General features: G+C 38.9%; 2 protein-coding genes across 2 annotated transcripts in view; both read left to right on the forward strand.

The window, feature by feature from the left end:
* LOC134801789 (uncharacterized) overlaps nucleotides 1–11,951 on the forward strand; it is a 29,623-nt gene extending 17,672 nt beyond the window's left edge. Inside the window, exons 13-21 of the mRNA XM_063774386.1 lie at nucleotides 3,401–3,457; nucleotides 4,470–4,568; nucleotides 5,252–5,320; nucleotides 6,530–6,706; nucleotides 7,955–8,061; nucleotides 9,079–9,171; nucleotides 9,312–9,371; nucleotides 9,747–9,915; nucleotides 11,296–11,951. Of these exons, the coding sequence (XP_063630456.1) occupies nucleotides 3,401–3,457; nucleotides 4,470–4,568; nucleotides 5,252–5,320; nucleotides 6,530–6,706; nucleotides 7,955–8,061; nucleotides 9,079–9,171; nucleotides 9,312–9,371; nucleotides 9,747–9,915; nucleotides 11,296–11,888 (1,424 nt within the window). The 3' untranslated portion in view covers nucleotides 11,889–11,951. The remainder of the gene's footprint in view (nucleotides 1–3,400; nucleotides 3,458–4,469; nucleotides 4,569–5,251; nucleotides 5,321–6,529; nucleotides 6,707–7,954; nucleotides 8,062–9,078; nucleotides 9,172–9,311; nucleotides 9,372–9,746; nucleotides 9,916–11,295) is intronic.
* A 2,495-nt stretch (nucleotides 11,952–14,446) lies between these two features.
* Nucleotides 14,447–24,454, forward strand: LOC134801780 (uncharacterized). Its single transcript, XM_063774373.1, has 8 exons — nucleotides 14,447–14,654; nucleotides 16,606–16,710; nucleotides 17,674–18,574; nucleotides 19,313–19,386; nucleotides 20,301–20,747; nucleotides 21,646–21,813; nucleotides 22,319–22,487; nucleotides 23,122–24,454. Exons 1-8 carry the CDS (start codon nucleotides 14,583–14,585, stop codon nucleotides 23,628–23,630), a joined length of 2,445 nt encoding a protein of 814 aa, XP_063630443.1. The 5' UTR covers nucleotides 14,447–14,582; the 3' UTR covers nucleotides 23,631–24,454.
* Nucleotides 24,455–25,228: the final 774 nt, after the last annotated feature.

Below are 25,228 nucleotides of genomic sequence, written 5' to 3' on the forward strand. Positions count from 1 at the left end.
AAGATTTGCATTCAACAGGATGCCCGCAAGATTTTCATCGGAAATATCCCAACATTGAGAAGATACAGGTAAGAATTTTCAGGAATTAATGACTGAACTATCTGCAGGTGCAACACGGAAAAAAGTGTGCAGTAACAGAATAAGTATGCCACAATATTTTTGATAAACACTGAACCATCCGACAGAAGGCATGAGAGCTTCATCCAGTATAGCACCAATACATAGTAAGTTTATATGTAAGCTTTACACTTCTATTTGTGTTTACGATTGATTCAAATAAGGGAAGCCGAAACGGGAGTTGTGTGTTGCCAGCGCTTACTTTATTGTCATGGAATACAAGTAATTAAGTAAGCTCCAACGAGGAGATTGAGCTGTCACAGAGCTACATTCGCAGAAAATGCTGTTTTTCTTTAGCTAATCTGATACTTCCATTCAGTGGCATATAGCAACATAGAGATTATAAGGATGTCTTAAACCCGCGATAAAACTTAGGTACCTATTTATGCCATATATCGTTAAAATAAAGAATGTATTAATATTTCCGGCTCCGCTACTGTTAACACCATCGTTTGGCAGCAATTTAAATCTGTTACGTTCTGGAGTTTTGCTTGGTTCGCTATGATTTAATTAATCTGTCGTAATTTAATATTTCAGATGGGTTTTCATATTTCTTTTCGGATAGGGTTTCGGCTGAGGTGCAAGAACGTAAGGCATAACCACCTATGTATGTTTTGTAGTCTTGTTATTAACCCTTTGACCATTTGACATTCCTTTCTAGTCATTCTATTTCGAACCGTAATTCTTATAGTAGATGATGAGATTGTAGTCTTGTTTTTAACCCATTGACCATTTGTTTGGCATTACTTTCTAGTCATTCTATTTCGAACCGTAATTCTTATAGTAGATGATGAGATTGTAGTCTTGTTTTTAACCCATTGACCATTTGTTTGGCATTACTTTCTAGTCATTCTATTTCGAACCATAATTCTTATAGTAGAGATGCGTTTTTGTTTTAAGTACTAGTATGATGGCAAGTATGTTGCCGCTACGGATTAAAGGGTTAACTTACCTGGCATATGGTATTGTGTGATGAGACTGATGAGGCAAGTTTTATATTGTCGTAGGTTCTTAAGTATTTATTTATTGTTGAAAGAAGTTTTTACATTTGTGGCACCATCAACACACCCTTTGAATGCCACGCCTATCGTGTGCCGCGCGTCGTCATGATCCTTGCCGGAATACACGAATGATATTGGGCTGTAGATGTGCGCGTGTTTGGCGGTCAGAAGGGCTGTGTTTATAAAATCGTCACCGCTGTCGTCTTAATTCTAGTATCGCTACACTTTATTAATGAACCTTCAAACTTACGTAGCGAGTTACAGGCGAGTTTCTTGGACATACGACTCTCTAGGCTCTACACAAAACAACAGGTTGCAAAAACTCCTCAGTATAGTACAGATTCAGAATTTCTCCGGGTAGAACTGCATTTATCAAATTGTGATTTTCCCTTTATGCTGTAATTACACTAATGCAGTTTTTTGACGCGGTGCCAGTGTGCACTTAATGTGATAACCACTTAGGCTATCTGTAGTCGTGCACTCTTTTCAGAGTGGTATCGTCACCATCGAAATGCTATGTTCTTACACCTCGGGTTGCCAATATGTTAGAATTTCCCCTGACATGGCAGATTACGGAGGGACTTGGTGAGTGTCAGGGTTTTTTTAGAAACTTCAGCTAACCACAACAAGCTAGCTGAAAGTTTAGAGTTGGGTAGAGGAATGTAGCTACAGCATATGGTGCCGAGTTAAATAAGCAAAGCCCAGATTGACGGGAGAAAAAATGCACTTTTCCTAGTGCTTAGTTAAATATCGACTATTCTCACTATCTAAGGGTCTAGTGGCCCACGAAACGTTTTAGAATAAAGGATTTATACTTTATTGTAGTAATGGTAACGGTACGACAACGATAACGTCCACGTTGGAGAAATGGCCGCCCAATAAATGTCAGGTTTTTAGGGTGACGAGATGACCTATTTACTGCCGGACTTTGAGTCAAAAATTACCTCTTAGGCTGATTATTTCCTATTGTTGGACAGTTTTTGGTTTTAGGAAGCAATTCATATCCGTAAGAAAACACGAGCTAGTTCAGCTATTGTTTTCTTTAAAAGCTGATTGTCATCGAATGGACAAGCTGATTTTGTGGATGCAGCGCCAGTAAGTTTCTGTGGTTTACTGATAACCAAACCTGATTAGCAGATTTGCTTGTAATGTAAGATATTCCTTGTAATACATAGAGCTAGTCTGATGGGGAAGGTGAAGGCCCTATTATAAATTCTGTAATTTTGTCGTTTGGGCTCGTTACAATCGTCTTGATAAGTAGTTATTGGCAGAGCAAAACAAAGAACATTTTATTTGACAAAAAGTTTTTAGGATGGGTATATACGTAGACAGGTATATGGGACCTCCCGACGCATTTCTATAATCGATTAATCATCTCTACCTATTTACTTAAGCAAACTCGGAAGTACACTCAAGAAATGTACAAAATACCTACCTTTTCCAGTACCTACGGTAAGCTATACAATTTTACAACAATAACGGCACCACAATTCTTAAATTTCAGCTAGTTATTTTACAGAAAAAATATTGGATGAGTAACCATTTCAAAGGAAAGGAGTATAACAATATTACGTTATCTACTGATGTCTATTAAAGTGCAGCACAAGAGTCATGTTTTAATAGCCCGGCTTGAAAGTGTCAATACTTAGTTATTAATTCCGACTCGTCTCAGGTATAGTTCGTAGCTTTCTAATAGAGCCCGACGGCTAATCCTATTGTCTATTGTTAAGTAAAACCGCACGCGCTACTTACCTGCAAAAAAGGGTCTTAATTATTCTATTTGGCATCTGAGCGCGGGCTAGTCCAACGCTCAAAAAACCAGTGTATAGGTGCGCTCTCCGATAACGCGCCTTTGTTTCGCATCTCGATGACACATTTTAGACTGGTTCTGTAGCGTTCGACTCGCCGGCACTCAGTAACCGAAGTACTGTACTTTTTATGCAGGTGGTTGTGGCACGAGCTGTTTTACTTAACAATAGACAATAGGATTAGCGGTCGGGCTCTATTAGAAAGCTACGAACAGGACAGTCTTCTAACGCTTAAGCGAGTGTACGTGAACTGTGGGTCGGCACACTTTAGGATATGCAGCAAAGGAGTCCCCTGCTTATTGGATTATTGTACTACCTCAAGTTCTGATTTAGACGACTAGGTCTTATCAGACAAATTCGCATTGTCCCTATAAACTTTTGTAATTTTAATCCTTGTTCAAGTCCTTCAATTTGGTCACATGGGACCTATAGTTTGTTGTTTATTTTATTAACAAAACAGTTATTTTGTTACAGGCAGGACCTACGCACCGGTTTCGAAGACCAAGTTCGTGAGAGACGCCGTCGCGAAAGGTTTTTATTTTTATTTTATTGTAAACTTTTATATTAATTTTTATTCTTGGTCGTGTCGTGGAACGTTAGCTTAGGCTTAGTTAAAGTTAGTTATTTTTGATGTGACGAGTTATTTTATCAAATAGTATTTATTTTCAAGCAACCAAGGCAGGTACCTTACACACTAACATAGGTATACTACAACAATAATAATGTCAAACACTATAGATCATTATAGCGACACAATAGTTTTCTGCTGTCTTGACTTGCCCCGGTTTATAATTCTGCAGCGATATCATGGTCGTGGTTTTATCATCTGTCATGCCATGCGTCAGTTTTGCACTTACATACTCGTTAGAACGTGACAGGCATGGTGAGAAATGATAAAGAGCCGGCCATATTAGGCCTTCTGGATATTCCTATGGAACCGCCGAAATGGCATGACACCCTTCGGCCAGAAGTCCGCACGATGGATGGATAGTCCGCAGGAAGTCCAAACAAATACGCTTACACGTTAAAATTCATGGATAATAATAGAAAAAGATGCCTTGCAATATTGCTTGATTACAAAACTCAGTGGCGATGTTTTCTTTCGTCCAAAGAGCTACACTATTCTCTAGTACTTGTTTGATCTGCATCTGTCAAACTGATTTCCATATTATACAATCAAGGCCAGAGCTTACCGGATGCATGTGCATAGACGTCTATCCCCCTTATTCATAAACGCGCTACAAACCTTCATTAGCTAATAATCGTTTGTCCTTATCTGTCATTTTGACTTATGAATCTTATGATTTCTTTTTTTTTGTAAGAAAGGGATAAAACATAATTTAACTAAATCAGGCCCGTAAAGTTTTATGGAGGGGGTATGTGCGTGCGAGTGCGCTAAAAAGTTGGAGCCGCGCACGCACACGTCACGCAAGCGGTGTACCGTCCCTCATGAGGATCTGAATATTACGACGAGCACTTTCACGCACCCGATGTGCACAGGCATTTAATGAATCTTTAATATAACTCATTTCCCTTTCTGCAGATTACCTACCGACTCCGGCGAAGAAATCAAGAGCAGAGCAGTACTATGAAGAGTATGATGCAAGGAGGCAGGCAGCAAAGAACGTTCATAAAGCGGCTGGTAATTAAGTTTTCACATTCTTCTATTTATAGCTTACTAGCTTCTGACTTCGACTTTGTCTGCGTGGGATGATGATGATGATGATTATGAATAAAAACCGGACAAGTGCGAGTCGCACTCGCCCACCGGGTTCCGTACTTTTTTAGTATTTGTTCTTATAGCGGCAACAGAAATACATCATCTGTGAAAATTTCAACTGTAGCTATCACGGTTCATGAGATACATCCTGGTGACAGACAGACGGACAGTGAAGTCTTTTAGTAATAGGGTAGGGTTTTTACCCTTTGGGGACGGAACCCTAAAAACTATTCTATGTCCTTCCTCGGGCCTCAAACTATCTCCATGCCAAATTTTATCTAAATCGGTACGGCGGTTTTAGCGTGAAGAGGTCACAGATAGACACACTTTCGCATTTATAACATTAGTATGGAAGTATGGAACGACTAAAGTAAAAAAAAAATAGTTCACTCTAAAAGGCGAGGATACAATGCCCCACCATAGATCGGTCAGATTGAGACCTAGGTCCGTAGGTCCATTAGAATATTTACTAAATTTTATAGTATGCAACGTGACTAGGTCAAAACCGAAGGATTTTAATTGTGTATATATTTAGAGCTTAAAATGTTTAACTTCAAAATATTTACAAATGCAACCAATTTAATGACTTATTTTTGATGTTCTAGATTCGAGGCCCGTTCCCCCAGTAAAAGTCATCGAGAAGAAACCGGCGCTTTACAATGAGTCCAAAAATGGTGAGTTGCCTAAATTGTTGCATAAGGTCATAGAATTGGGGGAGAATGTAAATATATAGCTGTCTCACATTACAGATGTATTGCATACATAATTATTATCCATCGTATTTTCATGAAAACGTACGAACGTGTCAAGACACGTTCGTGTTATTTCAGTCAGTGACCGCACAAAAAGTACTGAGGTTGACTGAAGTAGCATGACAAATACGAACGTTTCCGAGAAAATACGATGGAAAACAAGTATGCACTACATACATCTGTAGCAGCTTATAAATGCCCTACTGTTGGGCACAACTGAGGAGTTATAGTCCCCACTTCACACACACACACACCTTTGTCTCAGATGTTCAGGTTAGCTCAAGATGTTTTACTTCTCCGAACAGCTTATAAATACCAAATGATATTCATATATACATTTCGAGAAACGCTTTGGTAAGAGCTTGGGTTTTGAACAAACTCCGTTTTCGAAGCCGCTACACCGCTCGGCCACCAGAGCTCGTTAACTTAACTAGAAGCTCTGAGCTGTAGACCTCGCAGTAAGCTTCATAAGTTTAAAAAATGTAAAAATAAAAAACACTTCGTTGAGTCATTATTACAGCGAACTCACAATGGCCTTAAGTAATTTCTTCCATTGTAATTTTTTTCCAAAAAACGAGATAACAGAATTTTTTTATCTAAGTACAGTCGAAAGTTTTAATGTATGGCCCATTTTGTACCTGGTCACAGTGACAATAGTATGAGGTATCTAGCGACTTTCATATTGATTGTCACTGTGACAAGGTACGAAATGGGTCATAAATTAATACTTTCGACCGTACCGAACCTGCTCACAAAATTTCACGAGAATCGCTTGAAAAATGCGATCTGCAGAAAACATCTGGACATACGAAGCTATTTTGCCCAAACTGAAACGGAGGCCTTCGCTTACGCTCGGTCTATTATTTTTAAACTAATCATAGTATGGCCTAGTGGGTGACCCTGCCTGAGAAGCCGATGGTCCTGGGTTCGAATCCCGCTAACGGCATTTATTTGTGTAATGAGCACAGATATTTGTTCCTGAGTCATGTTTGTTTTCTATGTATTGAAGTATTTATATATTACATATATCGTTGTCTGAGTTGCCCAAAACACAAGTCTTCTTGAACTTACTTTGGGGCTAAGTCGATTTGTGAAAAATGTCCTATAATATTTATATTTATTTATTTATAGTTTCAGAATGGGACGAACCTCCAAAACCCAAAAGGGTAAGGCCGAGGAGGAAAACAGACCAACAGAAGCCAAATAATGATGCGACTGCCAAACCTGTGGACAAGGACCTGGATAAAAAGGGGACTGAGAAAGATGTAGCAGCTTCGAAAAAAGTCGCTGAGAAAGTGACGAAGAAAGGTAACTTTGGGGTCATCCATTAATTACATCACACGTTTAGGGGGAGGGAGGGGGTCAAGAAAATGTGACATATTGTGACATGGGGGAGGGGGGAGACACAAACTTTGTGACGTCACTTTAACTTCATCAGTAACCGAAAATTTATTTAAATTATTTTATTCGCTGTACATTTAAATAACAAGTTTTTAAAACGATAATCGTTTTTATTCGATTAATTTTCTTTCCTAAGCAGTTTTGGGTTATAAAATTACTAATATCTATATCATCAAAAATATTTTGATAAAATATTAATAATACTTAGGTACTTACTTAATTCGATTTGGCGATATCGTAGAAAAAATGTGACGTCACACTAGGGGGGAGGGGTTTGCCAAATGTGACCAAGTGTGACAAGGAGGGGGGGAGGGGTCAAAAAACCTAGAAATTAGTGTGACGTAATTAATGGATGACCCCTTTGAGATGTTCGAATGTATTGTATACTAGCTTTTTTTGCATAATCAGTACTACATTTGGTACTTTATTACCAAAACGTATACTATAGTCTGTATCTTTAGGTATTTAAATAACAGTAAACAAAATCTACCCTCAAATGGCTCCTTAAGCCAGTTGAGGGTAGATGAAAACATTATATGATCAAATAATGTAGGTTAACGTCAGGTCGTTCAGTGACAGATCCAGGCACTTTTGTATTTGGTTGGTTAACCAATAAATGTTATAACTACCCGAAAATGTACAAATCGTTTGTTTACTTTTATTTAAATACCTAAAGATACAGAGTATAGCTTGAACTTTCTTTTAGCTTATTTCCTTAAAGCGCCATGAGTTCAGGGACCTACTTCAGGTCCTCCGAACGCAGCTAGCTGAGCACTGGGCGGTCAGTCGTGCGTGCTCGGAATCGATGATATCATTTTTACTTAGTTTTTCCAAAAAAAAGTAATCGATGATTTCGATCAAAAATAACATTGTTTGCGCATCTTTTATGGTGCATTTTAGACCTGTGTTCGTGGTTTTTTTCTATCGAGCGAAAGTTGTTTAATCAGGTTTCGAATCGATGAAGTTACTAGAGAACAACCTCAAGGTTGTTTTTTTGGCAACCGTATGATGATCTAAAAAAGCACTACGACTTTTCAAAGCTTGCTGCCTGCCAATGGCACCTTCAACTTTGAGATATTCGTATCTGAATATCGCCTCTGTTGTAAGCCATCTTATCTTATTTGCTATCTTAATAAGTTTAATATTTGTCCTAAGCGCCCGAGAGCAAACCGACCGTGGAGCCTAACCAAGACGGCCAGTACGAAGTCGACAACCTCACGGCCAATATACTACAGGACGAATTGAAGCAGATTATGATTAAGGTAAAACTGTACATTTTATTGTCATTACGGGGTTTTCAGAAAAAATGGCACCATTTACTTTTTTCGAAAAACCATCAACTTTTGTGTTATTTAGACTCAGAATCACGAGTATACTATTAAATGAGAAAAACAAAAAGTGCCCCTGTTTTTCATACAAATTTTGTAACGGTCCATACAAAATGTATGTGAAAATGCGTTACAAACCTGACATTTTTTGTTGGGACACATTTTTTTTCTACTTATATCTACAGTGCTCGTGATTCTGAGTAGAAATAACCCAAAAGTTGATGGATTTTCGAAAAAAGGTAAATGGTACACTTTTAAGCGAAAATCTCCATTATCATCATCGTTCTAACGTTGTCGGGCACTCCATACATTACATGTTTAACCTCGTTAAGCTCAATGATCATTACAATGTAATGTAAGTACCATCACGCTCCGCGATTGTTGCGCCATTTAGGGTCCTAGCTAAATTGGTTGTTCAATGCTTACGCTATAGAATTTCCAATTTAGCAAGAACCCTAAATGGCATAACAAACCCGGTGTACTGTACATATTCGCTGCAATCTAGTTCGAACCTTTCTTGAACCAAATAAAGTAGCATTTCCTTTGTTTCATCGCTTTTGCAAACAAATTAAATTCACCCCATTTTACTTACACAACAAGGATCAGATTAAAAAGTTATAGGAAAATTTGGTTAACTAAATGTAAAAAAGAAATGTTTAAATCAACGTGTGGCAGGCGCATAATTCGATAGGTCTTTAAAAACAACTTCAAGGTATCAAAAATAGATTTTTGATTAAATGACAGCTTTTGAAAATAATAGCTTCGAAAGTACAAATAATGTGTCCTCACCCCTCTAACAACCAGCCGTACAAAATATAAAAAAATAGCTTAATAAATACGTTCTTCGAACATGTTTTGAACATGATCGGTTGAGCCGTTAATGAGTTTTTTCCAATTAGCCTTACCAGGCACTTGTAGTTTCAATTTGTTTATCATATGTTAATTGTACAGGTGTGGCAAGAGTTGCCAGATTCGCCGCCGACGGAAGCGGAGGAGGTAGTCACAAACAAGTTTAGAAACGAAGCTGGGGATGATTTGGCGAATGTAAGAATTTATTCAGCTTAAGACCATATTCAATAATAATATGCTATACTCTAGCTCAAATAGGAAGATTTGGTGCAATTGGTGTGATTTGAACTCATTTATATTCCTACTAATTTATTAAAATTAATTTATCTTTGCAGGCGATGGGGCTAAATGTTACAGCAAGATTATTGAATGTGCACAATCCTCTATATGCTAAGGTAAGATTCCACTATTAATTTAGATTTTCATAGTAGGTACAGGGTATTTTAAAATATGTGGAACTTGTGGAAGACGATGTCTTAAACCATAACTATTATGATTTCAGTTCTAATTACTCTCATGAGATTTTTTTAACACCTTGTAGTTTTAAAATTCTTAGCCATACCTTGCGCAGTGCACGTAGAGACTACTCTGAACGACTAGAGAATCCTGAAACAGTGAATTCTTTCATTAAGTCAACAACTAGTTCGATTTCATAGTAAAAAATATTTTTTAGTTATTTATCTCACGGAGTATTTCTGAGGGTTGACCAAACTATCATTATAAATCTTTTCTCCTTTGGATTTATTAAAATTATTTTGTAATTCTCTCAGCTCTATTTCTCCGGGAAACCCGAAGCCGGTTGTCTACAAGCCTTCATTAACGACCACAAGATAACAGCTTTCAAGCGAATCGCACACAGCGACCGCGACATATTCGCCGCGCGCTTCGACCATATAGCGGACTTCGACCGGCTGTGCGTCCATAGTGAAGTCAAATGTGGTGAGTTAACTGATTTACAACCTTACTGCAAGGAGATAAGACACAAGGTTATCTTTAAGCGTATAGCACACAGCGACCGTGACATTCGCGGCGCACTTCGACCATATAGCGGACTTCGACCGGCTGTGCGTCCATAGTGAAGTCAAATATGGTGAGTTAACTGATTTACAACCTTACTGCAAGGAGATAAGACACAAGGTTATCTTTAAGCGTATAGCACACAGCGGCCGTGACATTCGCGGCGCACTTCGACCATATAGCGGACTTCGACCGGCTGTGCGTCCATAGTGAAGTCAAATGTGGTGAGTTAACTGATTTACAACCTTACTGCAAGGAGATAAGACACAAGGTTATCTTTAAGCGTATAGCACACAGCGACCGTGACATTCGCGGCGCACTTCGACCATATAGCGGACTTCGACCGGCTGTGCGTCCATAGTGAAGTCAAATGTGGTGAGTTAACTGATTTACAACCTTACTGCAAGGAGATAAGACACAAGGTTATCTTTAAGCGTATAGCACACAGCGACCGTGACATTCGCGGCGCACTTCGACCATATAGCGGACTTCGACCGGCTGTGCGTCCATAGTGAAGTCAAATGTGGTGAGTTAACTGATTTACAACCTTACTGCAAGGAGATAAGACACAAGGTTATCTTTAAGCGTATAGCACACAGCGACCGTGACATTCGCGGCGCACTTCGACCATATAGCGGACTTCGACCGGCTGTGCGTCCATAGTGAAGTCAAATGTGGTGAGTTAACTGATTTACAACCTTACTGCAAGGAGATAAGACACAAGGTTATCTTTAAGCCTATATCACACAGCGACCGCGACATATTCGCGGCGCGCTTCGATCATATAGCGGACTTCGACCGGCTGTGTATCCATAGTGAAGTCAAATGTGGTAAGTACAGTCACCTGCAATAATTATGTTACTCTTCGAAGGCCGCAAAAATAAGTGACAAGCTCTTATAGCTCTACAAATAAGATCGTGTTAGATATTTCTACGGCCTTTGTTGTGACTATTGCAGGTGACTGTACATAAAATAATAAGACGTACGTATTGTTACACAAATAACACAATATTGTACCCGCAATTTTACAGTTTAACAAGACGGCGCTGCACTGAGAAGCGTAAATTAAAACTTTAAAGCAGATATTTATGCAAAATAAAGTCAACATGACTGCATAAAAATAAAGTTGAAGGGGTTTAATTTTCCCTAATATGATTTCTGGCAACTGGATTGTCTACTCCATGCGCGACAGTATAGTTACCGTATTATGTAAGGAGCCAACGCTCATACTCTTAATACCTCATTATTTCATAAGGAGTTGAGTGGTCTGTGACTTTAGCTGACATTTTTTCTTTGTTACAGGGAGCGCCACGGTAATAGTCGTCCCATGCTACAAATATTTCTCCAGCCCGCCGGCTATCAAATCCATCTATGCTGACAATATCGCCAACATTAAAAAGAAAACTGATTCTAGTCCACAAAAAACTGATACTGATAAAATAGAAAAAAGCGTTGCAGAGAAAAAAGAGAAAAGCTTTGAAAACGCTGAAGTTAAAACTGATAATGTTAAAGTAGCAGATAAGAAAGTTACTGCAGAAAAAGAAGTAGTTAAAACACCATCAAATACTACTAAGACTGTGACTGCTACTAAGGTAGCAGAAGCAAAAACAGTTACAGTTAAATCCACAGCACAAGAAAAACCAAAAGCACTAGTGAAAGAAACTCCCAAAGATCCTCCAGTACAAACTAAAAAGATTACTCCTAAAAAAATTGAAAATAATGTTAGCAAGGATAAACAAGTAAAAATAGATAGTATTGATGATATGATGGTTGTTGATGAAGAAATGGGTGAAGAAGAAAATGATGATGAGGAAATGACTGATCAGGATATATTGGCTCTGATGTCGGGAGGAATAGTTTTAGATGAATGTAGTGGGTCTGATGAGGAGAAATAGGAGATAATAAGCTTAACACAAATGGCGCGCTAGTGCTATGTTTTCTTGACAGAGCAAATTAATTTGAGAATTAAAAAAAAACGCGTAGGCGCAAACTTTCGCTATTTGGCGCTTTGGAGTGCCATGTTTTCATTATGGCAATATACCATAGACAAAGTAACCCTTAGCCCCCATTCGCACGAGAGCTTTTTTCAACGCGCGTTAATAAAGCGTAAGCGCTTGAATCTGTCCGCACTCTAAATTCGATTTAACGACCAAGGCTTAAAGTCGAAAATCCAACAACGCTTGATAAAAAGTGCTACCGCCATTGTGTGAATAAATACACATGTATCCATTTGTGTCATTAAAACGCTTTTTTAACGCGCGTTGTAAAAGCGCTCGTGCTATGAAGCCTTAAGGCTTCTACAGACGTTGCAACAAACGGCATGCGATTTTAGATTTTAGACATGTAGGAGCAACGAATTCAGTCGATCGACCAAAAATCGCATGCGATTGTCTGGGACGTTTGTAGAGGCCATTAGCGTCTGTTGGAATAAGATTTTAATGTATTTGAGTCACAATTATTTAAGTAAGGAATTTAATGGGTAAGTATATGTTTCGCCATATAACAATAAAATATGTGATTACGCTGTACTTTTATTCCTTGAGTATTGTTGTTTACATTGAGTATCAATTATTTTGGTTTTTCTGTTATGTCGGGAATCTCCTCTTCGACCTGTAAAAACAATATACCACGTTAAATAAAGATATTTGGAGTTTTATTCTAACTTATAAACTTCAACATAGGTAAAGGGAAAGTGGTGTGGTAAAGATTGGACAAATAGGAGTAGCAAAAAATATGCAAAGTTAAAAGAAATACTTGTAGGGAACATGGCTCGGAACCGTTTTTATTTTAAATCTCAAAAATAGCCCAATATTTTGAATTATTTTATGCTCTTGACGTAGGGCTGTATCATGTATTTAAGTAACAACTACGTATTATTTTATTAGATTGTCCCATTAAAAATTAAATAATAAACCAACGAACGTAATAAATCCGGTATTTTTTGTATGAAGAAAAAAACCGGTTCCGAGCCTTGGTAGGGAATCCTCATACTGCTTCTTACCCCAAGCAAAATAAACTATGTTTTTCTTACCCCACATGACCTAAGATCTTATAGGATAAGGAAATCTGTAGGAAATAAATATAACCATGCATTTCAAGCCCCAGTTCCCCGAAGTAAATCGGAGGCGCGTCTCTTTTTAGGTGCAGCGTCTTCCAATTTCTTTAGTTCTGCCTTGTGGGCGTCAGCTATATCGTACGCAGTTTTTGGGGCTACCTGTAGGCAAGGGTGAGGATAAATAAGGTAAGGATTGTTAGGAAGGGATAGTTCAGTAGTTGTTGCTGCCTGGGCTTTCTGTGTCATATCTAAGCTTAGAGGATATAACCAACGGAGACGCCATGTCTAAAATTTTCGGTACAAAATAGTCTGCCGTTTTTTGCGGGGGAGGGGCACATCAAATCAAGGGCCCAACGTTTTCTGTTCTCTTTCACGGCGCAGCAACTAGTATCATTTCTCTCTCCTCGCTCTTTTAAAAATGCCGTTTGTCAAAAAAGGACAACCATAATGTTGACAAGATGGACTTCAAATCAAGTGTTGCCTTTTTTGATGCGCCCAGGCTGTGTATGTGTGCGTAAAAGCGTATATGTGTGCTCTTTTAGGGATGTGAAAAGTCGATTTTAATCATGTTATATATCGATAAACGCTACACAGCGGAACGAAATAGCGATTAATTGAAGCTTCAATATCTTCGTTAAACATGAACATAATTGAAATGCAAATGGATAATGAATATATTGTAATGTAATAAAATAATTCAATTATTGCGGAACACATATTTTAGTAGGTATTTATGTATTTTAATTAAATATCTGAACTTTCCCTTGGTGCCCTGCTGGGGCGTGACGATAAAATTGTGATCTGATAACCACAATAAAGAATAAAAGCGTTTTTGTTCATTTTAGGTATCGTTAAACCTTTGAAGTAAAATTAAAATTGCAAGAAATGTCGATAGTTTATCGATATGACTTTATCGACATGGCTACAGCAAGGTGGGCCTCATTGTTAATCGTACACTAAACAAAAGTGGCAACAGTGACAGCTCGCTGAGACGGGATCTCTATATATTAAATCTATGCATCAAATGTATAGGTACGTCATGTCAGATAAACGTCAGTCCATACATATGGTTGACATGTGGTTGACCATTGGCCGCCTATTTTCGACAGAGGGAAACGCCTGTTAATGGCGGCTCCATTGTTAATTACTCCGAGTATCTAAGACTGGGAGTTGATGAAAATAATTTTATCCGATATAATGAGATTCTACAGAAGAAACTTGTAAACAGATGGAGATCGAATGTAGAAAATCAGCTTACATAGCATAAATATATTGCCGGTCAAATAACTTTGTCAGTAGAAAAATGCACGAAATTAGAAATTAGGATTTTTTAGTGTGGCAACTTTCCTATCAGAGTTGTCAAGTTGCTTGACATTTGATTTGAGTCATTGAGTCATTTTCCGACGCAAGCAGCGAAAGCGGTAAATCGTGTCTTGTTTTAATTTCTACAAATTTCAATTGAATATCGCCAATAAATACTAACTGTACTAAACAAGAGTGAATTTAAGCCCTGAAAATCAGTTATTCTGGAAACATGCGTCGCAATATGAACCAAATGCCAGCGCGAGGTGGCCCCGGTGGCCCGTTGATGACGGATCATTTACAAGTACGTATCGATTTACTGTTATTCTATCTACGTAGGCTAATCTTTACTTTATGGACCCACGATTTGGAGGGTGTGTTGGGTATGGGGGGGTAGAGGGTGCAAAGGGCTACCCCCCAGTCCAACCCCCATGGCGAGGAACCCCATGGTTAAGGAGATATCCATGGTTAAAGTTTGTATGAAATTACTATGAAATAAAGGAGAAATGTCATAGCAGATTTCGATGTCGATGTCATTTTGTGTTAATTTATATTACCTTTTATACCACACCACCATCCTCAAGGTCACCAAAATCTCAAGGTCACGAAATTTTATGGTCACCAAAATCTCAAGGACACCAAAAACTTTTGTCACCAGAATCTCAAGGTCACCAAAATCTTTGGTCACCAGAATCTCACGGTACCCAAAATGTCAAGGTCGCTTAAAACCGAATCAGAGCACCCCACTATCCACGTGGTCTTGTCTGTCCTACCCCTAGAGAGCAATTCCAAAAACGGAGGCGCGGAGGGAGGGCAGCCTTCGCCCGCCGTGACGGAGCGCGGGAACGAGCCAGGCGAGCGGCTGAGACCAGTAAGCCGAAGCTGCGGAGCCGAGTGTAGTGAGCGTGCTTTGTCACACGAGGGCGGAAGGGCTGCTCTTCCGCAGTGCCGGAGCTAACCCAGATCCAACAGCTTCACCCCCAACAGCGCCCCCCTCACCCCTCACCCCCTCCCCCTTCAAAATTTGCTGTAATCCCTTATTTCTTAGTAATTCCATACAAACTTTAACCATGAATATCTACATAACCATGGGGTTCCTCGCCATGGGGGGTTGGACTGGGGGGTAGCCCTCTCCACCCCTCCCAGCTCCCCCCCTCCCCACCCCAAAAATCATGGGTCCATAAAGTAAAGATTTACCTCGGGATTTTAAGTATGTAAAAGGTTTTCTCAATAGCAATTTTATTAGTTTATTACATTCTTCGTTATAAATGGCCGCCGCGACATTCGTGGTGATTTTCCGACCCAAACCGGCGTGGCGACGCGGCGGTCCGCTAGTACATAATAAATATTAGTAAACTTAGTTGACAATGTCATATTTAACTAAAAGCATTTATTTATGCCATTTTTAGGTTTAGTACTTAATAAGCTATAGTTTTTTTGCACGACATGGTCATCATTATGAGATTAGATGCAGTGTCGTGTGCACGCAGCAAAAATGAGTGGTATAGTAGACTGATACTCTTAGATAAAAATAAACAATTAATCTCACTTTTTAACACATTCACTGCCAATGTGTCAATAACTCCCCAGGTGTGTTCATTTGGTATTGGAAATGGGGCGCTTGGCACTGAAACTGGTGATTTGTTGCAATATTAGTAGTAAATCACCCATTGCAGACAGTAAATCGTGAGAAAGTCATTAAGATGAGTGCATATAAAGCAGGGCTTTGAACTGGTATTTTTTTTAAAACCCCTAAATACTCTAAATAGCCCAAATACTTTGAATTACTTTATGCTCTTTACGTAGGACTGAATCATGTATTTAGGTAACAATTTTGTATTATTAGATTGTCCCATTAAAAATGAAAAAATAAACCAAAGAACGAAAGAGAACGTAATAATACCGGTATTTTTGTATGGACCAAATTTCCGACCCCTGATATAAAGACCAGATAAATCAAGACAACTCTTTATATCTACTCTTTTGACGACAGGTCTGGCCTAGTGGGTAGTGACCCTGCCTGTGAAGCCGATGGTGCTGGGTTCGAATCCCAGTAAGGGCATTTAATTGTGTGATGACACAGATATTTGTTCCTGAGTCATGGTTGTTTTCTATGTATTTAAGTATTTATATATTATATATATCGTTGTCTGAGTACCCTCAACACAAGCCTTCTTGAGCTTACTGGGGGACTTGGTCAATCTGTGTAAGAATGTCCTATAATATTTATTTATCTATAATATTTATTTATCTAGGATTTAGAGCTGGAGCTTGAGCTACTAAAGCGTAAGAGGCAGCTGATTCAGCGTCAGCAAAGCAGTATGCTCTATGACCGTCCCAGCGCGCCCCTTGATAATATGGTATGTATACTGTTTTTCTTGTGGACACATTTACAAAAAAATGTCTGACTTCTATGTTCTCATGAGATTCTATGAGTTTATATTGTCTTGGGTCGTCCCATTTGTTTTTCGTCAAGTTCTTAAATTAGTCCTATTCTGCTTTCGTCACTCATTCTACATTGAAAGCCACTGACGATTGTGACGAATGTAAAATGAGTGACGAAAGCAGAATAGGATTAATTTAAGAACTTGACGAAAAACGAATGGGACGACCCAAGATGATACCTTATAAAGCTCACGCTAGAGTTAGACCAAGATAAGTCTGCAACGATTTTGATAGCACACGCAGTGCAAGTGTTATTTATATGTCATAGAAGTTTGACGTTTAAAATAACACTTGCACTGTGTGTGCTATCAAATTTATTGCAGACTTGGTCTAACTCTATACATGAGTACTTACTTGATAAGTTCTGTATTTAAAAAGATGCATGCATACAAATAGACACATTAGAGATGGAAAATTAGGTTAGCTCCCACGCTAGTCTAGTACCAACTGACTTTGTTGGTAATAAGGGCATTTTTTGCAATAAAGAATGCTTGTCTTTACACCGTGGTGTTATAGTTGTGTTTTCATTTTATCAGCAATAGTCTATCAAGCAATGAAAATGGAGATTCAAGTATAGCTTTTCCAATCTAGTTTTAAAGACTGTCCATTTTAGCTCTAAGCTAAGATAATCATTGACTGTTTATTAGCTTATGAGCAATCTGTAGAAGGTTCTTCTATTTTAATTGTACACAGTCTGTGACTGGCTCGGACTATGGCTTCTATAGGAGCAGTTTTATTTTAATGTATTGTTGACTGAAGAAATGTTTGCATGAAAGACATTCACATAGTGACTGTCACAATTGTGCTGTTAACTTTATACATTGTTTTCAGTACTTATAACAGTGTGTTATATAACCTTTATAAATATCACTTTTCAGAGATACAACCAGCCGTCTCAATCGTTTAACGATCGGTTCAATGAACCTCAGCATTTGAACTTTTCTCATTTGTACAATGACACCCCTCGGAACAACCAGGGCTTTGGCTTGAAACGTCAAGCGCAGCCTGACTGGCCTGGCGCACCCAGCAACAACATGGGTGGTCAAAAGCGGACTAGGCCGAACCCCTTCATACAACCATTCCAAAATAATACACAACAACCTTTCCAACGGCCAGGGTTTATGCCCCAGCCTCTTCTGAACACTCCCAAACCTAAACCGCTTATGAACCTGAACTTCCCGGTTCAAAGAAATCGCCCGGGCAACCGACCAAACATGAAGCAAAATCAAGGCCCTAAGCCTCTCACTCATCATCCGAATTTCAGGCAAAATAAGCCCGCCAACGCCAACCGACCTGGCAACGCAAACCGACCTGGCAACGCAAACCGGCCTGCCAACGCAAATCGGCCTGCCGGTTTCGTAGCTAAAAAGAACGCATCCCCCAAAAAGCCCATTCAAAACAATTCTTTCAATACACCATCCAAAAAGGAGCAGGACCGCGTTTTCACGGCTAATAAGAAGCCGAATAATAAAATGAACGGCCGGCTAGAGTTAACTCTAGGGATGATCGTTAAAGAGATCAGGGTGACATATGAGAACAAGCCTGAATACAAAGGTCTGTTTTCCTATCTCCCGCTCAACCGCCTGATGAAGCAAGGCGTCCGGGAGCGCTTGCACTCCGTAATGGACGGGAAAAAGGTTGATAAGGCCTCGGACATATTGGCGGAGTACCGCCAGAAATTCCCTCTGGAAACCGACAAGGAAATCGTGGAACTCGCTGTACTCGAACAGAAGAAGAACGACCAAAAGATCGAACTTGCGATCACATTGCTCGAAGAAGGTAGCGATATTTTTGTTTTTCTATTCTCTCAAAAGTTTTTTCAACTTTTGATTGACCGATACATTCTGTTAAATTAGATTAGAAGTTTCATTCTCAGTATATTTCCCTTACTTGTCACATCTTAGTGATTTGAGTTACGCTCACTGCAAAGCTTGCATTTATATTTCCGATAGATGCTATAGCTTTCAAAGTGGGTCGGTACTCAGCTAACTCTTGGCCGCCAGTCAAAGCTTCAGTGCTTATACTGAAGGCCCGGTTGGACCTAGTTCCAACCCGTTAGTTCCATCACTATGTTTAATTTTTTCTTGACAGTGTTTGGGAAATTTTCAATGCCTATTCTATGATAGACGGCGAAGATGTAGTTCTACGTTGTATTAAAACAATGGACTAGTCTACTGAAATGAAATTACTGGTCTTTTTTAATTGGAAAGTATTTCACCAACATTCAGTACTAATTATCAGCTCACAACTATGTAAACTCAAAAATTAAGCTTTTTACAGTATTATATATTTCTTATGTGTATGAACAGTAAGTATATTTGTTATTAAATGAATTGTAAGTCAATAATTACTCCTAATTCGTAGTTTCACATCCCAGCCATATAAGTGAAAGGAAGAACTAATATTAAAAGTCCAGTTACTACCAATTAACCTCGAGTATTTTATAAATCTGTTCTATATTTCTGATTAATAAAATAAATGGAGGCAAGCACATTAAAATGAGTATAAAATTTTCAGGGGACCCAGAACAATTTTTCAAGAAAAACATGAACAAATTACTGCAAGCCAGATTTGATGAGATGATGGGAAAGGTAAGTCAAACTAAAAGTTGTCTCTAACCGCCCAGAGACCTATACAAAATACAAATACAAAATTAGGTGTTCTGCCTTTTCGCAGAACTATTTTTGGCGGAATTTCATTTGCCAACCAACATTTCGCCGACGTTTCACTTTGACAACTAACGATTAGCAAATTTTTGTATGTCAACGTTTTAATTGGTAGAATTATTGTGAAGCAGATTATTATAACGCCTCTAAACTTTTGGGAGACTTATCATTTGTCAAATCTTTCACTTGGTCGAACAACTCTTGGACGAATAACGTTTCGTTGAAGCTACAGTTCGCTTTTCGTACATTAGGCAAAGTACAAATAAGAAAAATATACATACCAAAAAATCAAAAATGGCCGAGTTGTTGGACTTTTTATAATGTATATTTTAATATTTGAAGCCAGTGGCAGCGAGCGAGCAAGACCTTCCTGGGCAGAGCCGACTTAGTCTTCGAGGTTATTTTTTTTTCAACAACCCAAAAAACGTAATTACACAGCAACTCTATGTTTTTATCATTTTCTCAAATAAAAATCTAAGTCCCAGAAACGGCCGCCCTTTGGTACAGTCTGACCAAATGAAACAATTCATGATCAATTCAATTCAAATGAAACAATAAACAACTAAGTGTATATTATGCCAACTAAAACATTCTACGACATGAAAGTTGGCATTTTGAAAATTGACATTATATAACACACACCAAACGTTTAGTTGGTAACTGTGCGGTTGGCAAATAAAAAAAAAACATTTGATAAGTTGGGAAATGAAAATTCGGCGAAATATAATTCCGCCAAACGTGAGTTGGGAAGTGATAATCGGCCATACCATTTTCATAAATTAAACATAAATTAAATCATAAATACCTACAAATTTCTACATTAATATTTATCATTTCAGCTTGAAAAAATGATAACCGAAGAAAACAAGGTCACAACAGCTGAAATCCTGAAGAATTTGCCGGCAATTACGAAAGAACCGGGAAATGCCAATACTAAACACACTCCAAAGGCCAATGAAAATGAATCAGAAAAAGCTGAAGAGACACCTGACACTGAAACAGCTGAAAAGGCTGCCGAAGCACCAGCTAGTGCTGAAACAGCTGAAAAGGCTGCCGAAGCACCAGCTAGTGCTGAAACAGCTGGAAAGGCTGCCGAAGCACCAGCTAGTGCTGAAACAGTTGAAAAGCCTGCTGAAACAGCACCCGAGGCCGACGGAACGCCGAAGCCTGATGAACCAGTAAAGGAGAATGGATCTGATTTGCACCAAAAGGAGGATATGTATGAGAAATGGCTCTCATTTTACATTCAGCGCAGACTGCCTTCGTTAGTACATAGACATAGATCCGTAAGTATTAAGAACTGAAGACGATATAGGAGGTTATCACACCGGAAAGTGCAGGAGTGTGATACCCATCTTAATTTTTTCAATGAGTTTAATTCTTTTTACAATTTTATTGTGAGGTGACTTTAAAGCAGTTGCTCGGCAGTCTCCAATGTGTAAACAAGCTAATTTAGAAACCACATTTTTAAGGTAGAGCTTGGATTGAGTTTACACACTTAATACCCTTCATTTTTGATTTTTTTATTTAACTTTATTGCACAAAGAAACTTCTTTCTTTAATTTAATAACATTAAAATCTGAAATGTCCCTTGCCCGCCAAAGACGTCAACTGACGCGCGAGGCTACAACCCTATATCAACCTTCGTGAATCCCGACAAGGATTCACGATGATGACACGACCACACCAGTCCACCCACACCACACACCAGTGGTATGGGAAGTAGGCAGAGACGTAGTGTGGCCGCGCTACTCGCCGCCATACTGCCCTGCTTACTTCCCTCACTACTTCCCATACCACTCGACGATTGTGTGGCCGGGGTAATAGGTGTGGGCATAGAGAAATATAGTAAGACAAGAGTGCTCACTCCATACATCAGTTTTGGTACCAAAAAGACATATTTTCATAGTCGACATCTAGCATCGAGTAGCGGAATTATCAGCACTGCTAAGTAGCAGTAGTAGTACTGTCAAGTGACAATAGATGTAGCACCGACCGGAAAGTCTTATGTTGTTGAGCATTATTCCGCTACTCGATGCTAGATGTCGACTATGAAAATATTAGCCTTTTTGGTACCAAAACTGATGTATGGAGTGAGCAATCTATGTATTTTTTTCTCTATGGTGTGGGGTTCAAGGGATTAATTGGGACCAAGCTTCGTACTTAATGAGAATTTTTCCACAGAACATCCTAAAGGTGTTCGACCTGGACCACATGTACTCTAACACGAAGGCGGCCATTATCATCAACGCGAACAACAAGGCGCAGGCTATGAAGGCTGGTCAGAAGAACGACAGCGAACAGGGCAAGGATGACCCAGAACTGCCGCGCAATCTGCCGTATTTTGCTAAGGTTGGTATTTGAAGAGATGAGGGATAAAGTCTATTTACCGATATTATGAAATTGTTTACTTTCCGAATGCTATTTTTTTTCCTCTTGTTTCATCTGCAATCGGCTGTTTTAGCCATAATCAGATGTTCTGTCTTTTTTTAGGGTTTTGAGAGGTAGTCAAAATGCTAAAATTAACCCCATGCCTGAATAGCATAAAGTACTACACATGCATACTACTTGACAAGATTTTTGAAATAATGTACATCATTACATTACATACACCTTTGTGTCTATATATGCAAAAAATTGTCTCATCATATCTCTCAAGTTTTCTCTAGTTTTGTTATAATTGTTGCATCATTTTATTTCATACAAGCCGGTCAAATTCTAATTAAGAGATCATAATTAAATCAGGATATTCAGATCTGTTTTACTAATACAAAAAAATACCAGTAACCATATTGTCACTGAAGATTATTCAATTCTCTCTGAGTTAAGGCAATCAATTTAATATTTTACTTGACAGGTACTAGCAATCCCATCAATGCCCAAGCGTAAGACCATGCAAGAGTTCCTGAATAAGTTCCAACCGAAGACCATCAAGCGGCACAAGAAAAACTACAACCTGCTGTTCGTCGGATTCGACTCTAAGGAGAACTATGACAAGATCCTGGCTGCCAACCAGACTACACTAGGTAAGATATACTTACTTACTTACTTGGTCGCGCGATGACCCAAAATGAGTCTTGGCCTCCAACACAAGAGCACGCCACTTTGATTGGTCCAGAGCGGTATCCCGCCAGCTTTCGCCAACGCCGGGCTCACGGAGATCTGCCTCCACTCTTATCTGCCCAACGGTATTTAGGATGACCAACAGGGCGGCGCGGCGTCTAGGTAAGACATACTGGTAGATTCTTTATTGTATAAATACCAGTCTATTTTGGTTCTCAGTGGACACGGAGGGCATACTGTACGCGGACGGCTCCGGTCGGATTTCATCGCTTGTGCCATACATAATGTATAGGCACATTGCAAATGCGCTCCGGCGCGGCCCGACTCCAGTCGGTCGGTGGGATTCGTACATTAATTCGGTTTGAGGCGTCATAGTTTAGTACTCTTACGGTAGATATTTTTCAAGACATCCAAAAACATCAAGGATAAGGATAGAAATATTCACCGCAATCTGGTAAGACTTGGTAGCTTTGTCGGATCCTAGAGCCGCCATTTCGTAACACCCGAGGCGTAGTATTTTTCTAACATCTGACTTCAAACGTGTTTTTCAAAAAAAAAAGCATAATTCAGTCTCATTAACAATTTGTTTAATTCCAGGCAACGCAACCCTCAGCATCCTCGGAAACGTCTCCAAGGCGACAAATGAGGCCGACGAACAGACCGATCTCGACCAAGTCCTGACCCCACAGCTCGACGACCAGATCAACGATCTCCTTAGCTCCATCCGTAAAGCTGATGAGGAATCTAACGCTAATGGCGACGACAGTGTCGCTGATGTTGATTTAACTCAAGATGAAAGTCACGAAGTGCAAGATACTTCAAATGAGACGTCAAATGTTGAAGAAACGGTCAATGAAATAAGTGAAACTGATCAAGGAAATGAAAATGTCTCTGCTAATGAAACTGATAATAAGAGCGATGATTGTGAAGTTGTTGAGACGAATGGGAGTGTAGTTACTATTGAAGACGATGAAGTCGCTCCACTGAAAACTGATGAAGCGAAGAAGGCAGCTGCACCAAGTGCACCGGCCACTCCGGCTAAAGGTCGAGCTCCGGCTACACCAAGGTCTGTTAACACCAGGCGTTCCAGCCGTCTCCAGAACTGAGATCACTGCCATTTTAAACTATTACATTAGTACAGCAGTACTTAACCTGCGGCCCGCCGGGTTTTTTAGGTTAGATCCATCCGAATGTCACCTTTTTAATCAAATTCATCTGGCTACAAGACAAAACCATCTTTGTGGCCCTCATAATATGGTACTCACCGCTGCATTAGGACCTTAAAAGAATGTAAACAAACAATACCATATTGTAGGACTGTAGCTCATCCAATAATATAATTCTACAAATTAAAAAAGTTGTATCTTATCAGCGTATTGACTGGAGCCAAGTGGTTTGGTGTTTACATTATTTTAATGTGCTTATGAAATAGACTATAGTTCTAAATTTAATAGATCGTTAATTACATGTTGGGTAGGATATTCTGTAGGTACAGTCGAGTGTAAAAATATGGGTGTAGACAACTTACTCAAAAATATGTCCCATAGTTCTTAATTCGCTGACATAAGAGCTATGGGACATATTTTTGAGATGATTTGTGCAACCATATTTTTACACTAGACTGTACATTTGATTTTCATTAATGCGCTTTTATTCTCATTATAACTCTCGATTGGACATTAGATTAGTCAAAAAGCTAGAACCTTGGAAGTGCATAGGCGGACATAACTAAGTATTTAATTTTGCAATAAGCAAATAGATTATTGATTTAAGTTCTGATTAAGATTTTTAGTTTTAGATATTCGGATAGTGGTATCATTGATATCTTATGAATTAATTATGTTTTAGCCCATAAGTAGGCGATACTTTATTTTGACTATAAAATGTATGACCCTTTTAAGTTTGATTAGAAATAAATTATGAACTGATATTGTTGTTTGCTTTACTCGATTACGGTAAATTTCTGTCAAATATCTTTAACTTCATAATCAGTCGTCGATTCATTTTGCGTCTCGACCCTAGTGGGAGCTCTATGTAACCTGATTCGTACATACATACAAAAACTTGAAACTTAACGCTTTCTGGTATGTGATTTAAGATGGTAGTAAGATGAAAATATATGTTGAGCAGGAAATAGTTATTTTAGGTCCCGAGCAAGCGAAAGATGAAAGAAATGAGTCAGGAGCGTAGCGACCACTTTTAATTAGAAATATTGAGCGTAGCGACTATAGCGAGTGACTCGATAGACCCGAGTTGTATAGTTGTTCGATTTGTAGCTGGCCCGAACGGCTAATCCTTTGTCTATTGTTAAGTAAAACCGCACGTGCTACTGCAAAAAAAGGGTCGTATAATTCTAATTTGGCACCTGAACGCTCAAAAAACCAATAACGACTCTCCGATAACGCGCATTTGTTACTCATCTCGATGACACATTTTAGACTGGTTCCTTTTTTACGCAGGTAAGTAGCACGTGCGGTTTTACTTAACAATAGACAAATCGTACGACTATAAATAACTATTGTTCTCGTGTGTCACATACAGCTTTTCACCTGAGCAGCAAGAACAAATTATAAATAAAAGACAACATTAAAAGAAATTAAGATAAATATTCTTACCATGAGCTGGTTGATGTAGTATTCGTAGGTGATGGTGTCCGTGACTGGATCAAGGGCTATCTGCATCATTTCTTCAAACTCCTCCTGTT

Source organism: Cydia splendana, chromosome 23, assembly GCF_910591565.1.
Source record: "Cydia splendana chromosome 23, ilCydSple1.2, whole genome shotgun sequence".
NCBI lineage: Eukaryota > Metazoa > Arthropoda > Insecta > Lepidoptera > Tortricidae > Cydia > Cydia splendana.

Bases quoted from the DNA above. Each gene is read 5' to 3' on its own strand.
- LOC134801780 (XM_063774373.1), top strand. From the start codon at position 14,583: ATGCGTCGCAATATGAACCAAATGCCAGCGCGAGGTGGCCCCGGTGGC. The intron at 19,387-20,300 runs GTAAGTCAAACT...TTATCATTTCAG, and splicing joins TTGATGAGATGATGGGAAAG to CTTGAAAAAATGATAACCGA. The intron at 22,488-23,121 runs GTAAGATATACT...GTTTAATTCCAG, and splicing joins TGCCAACCAGACTACACTAG to GCAACGCAACCCTCAGCATC.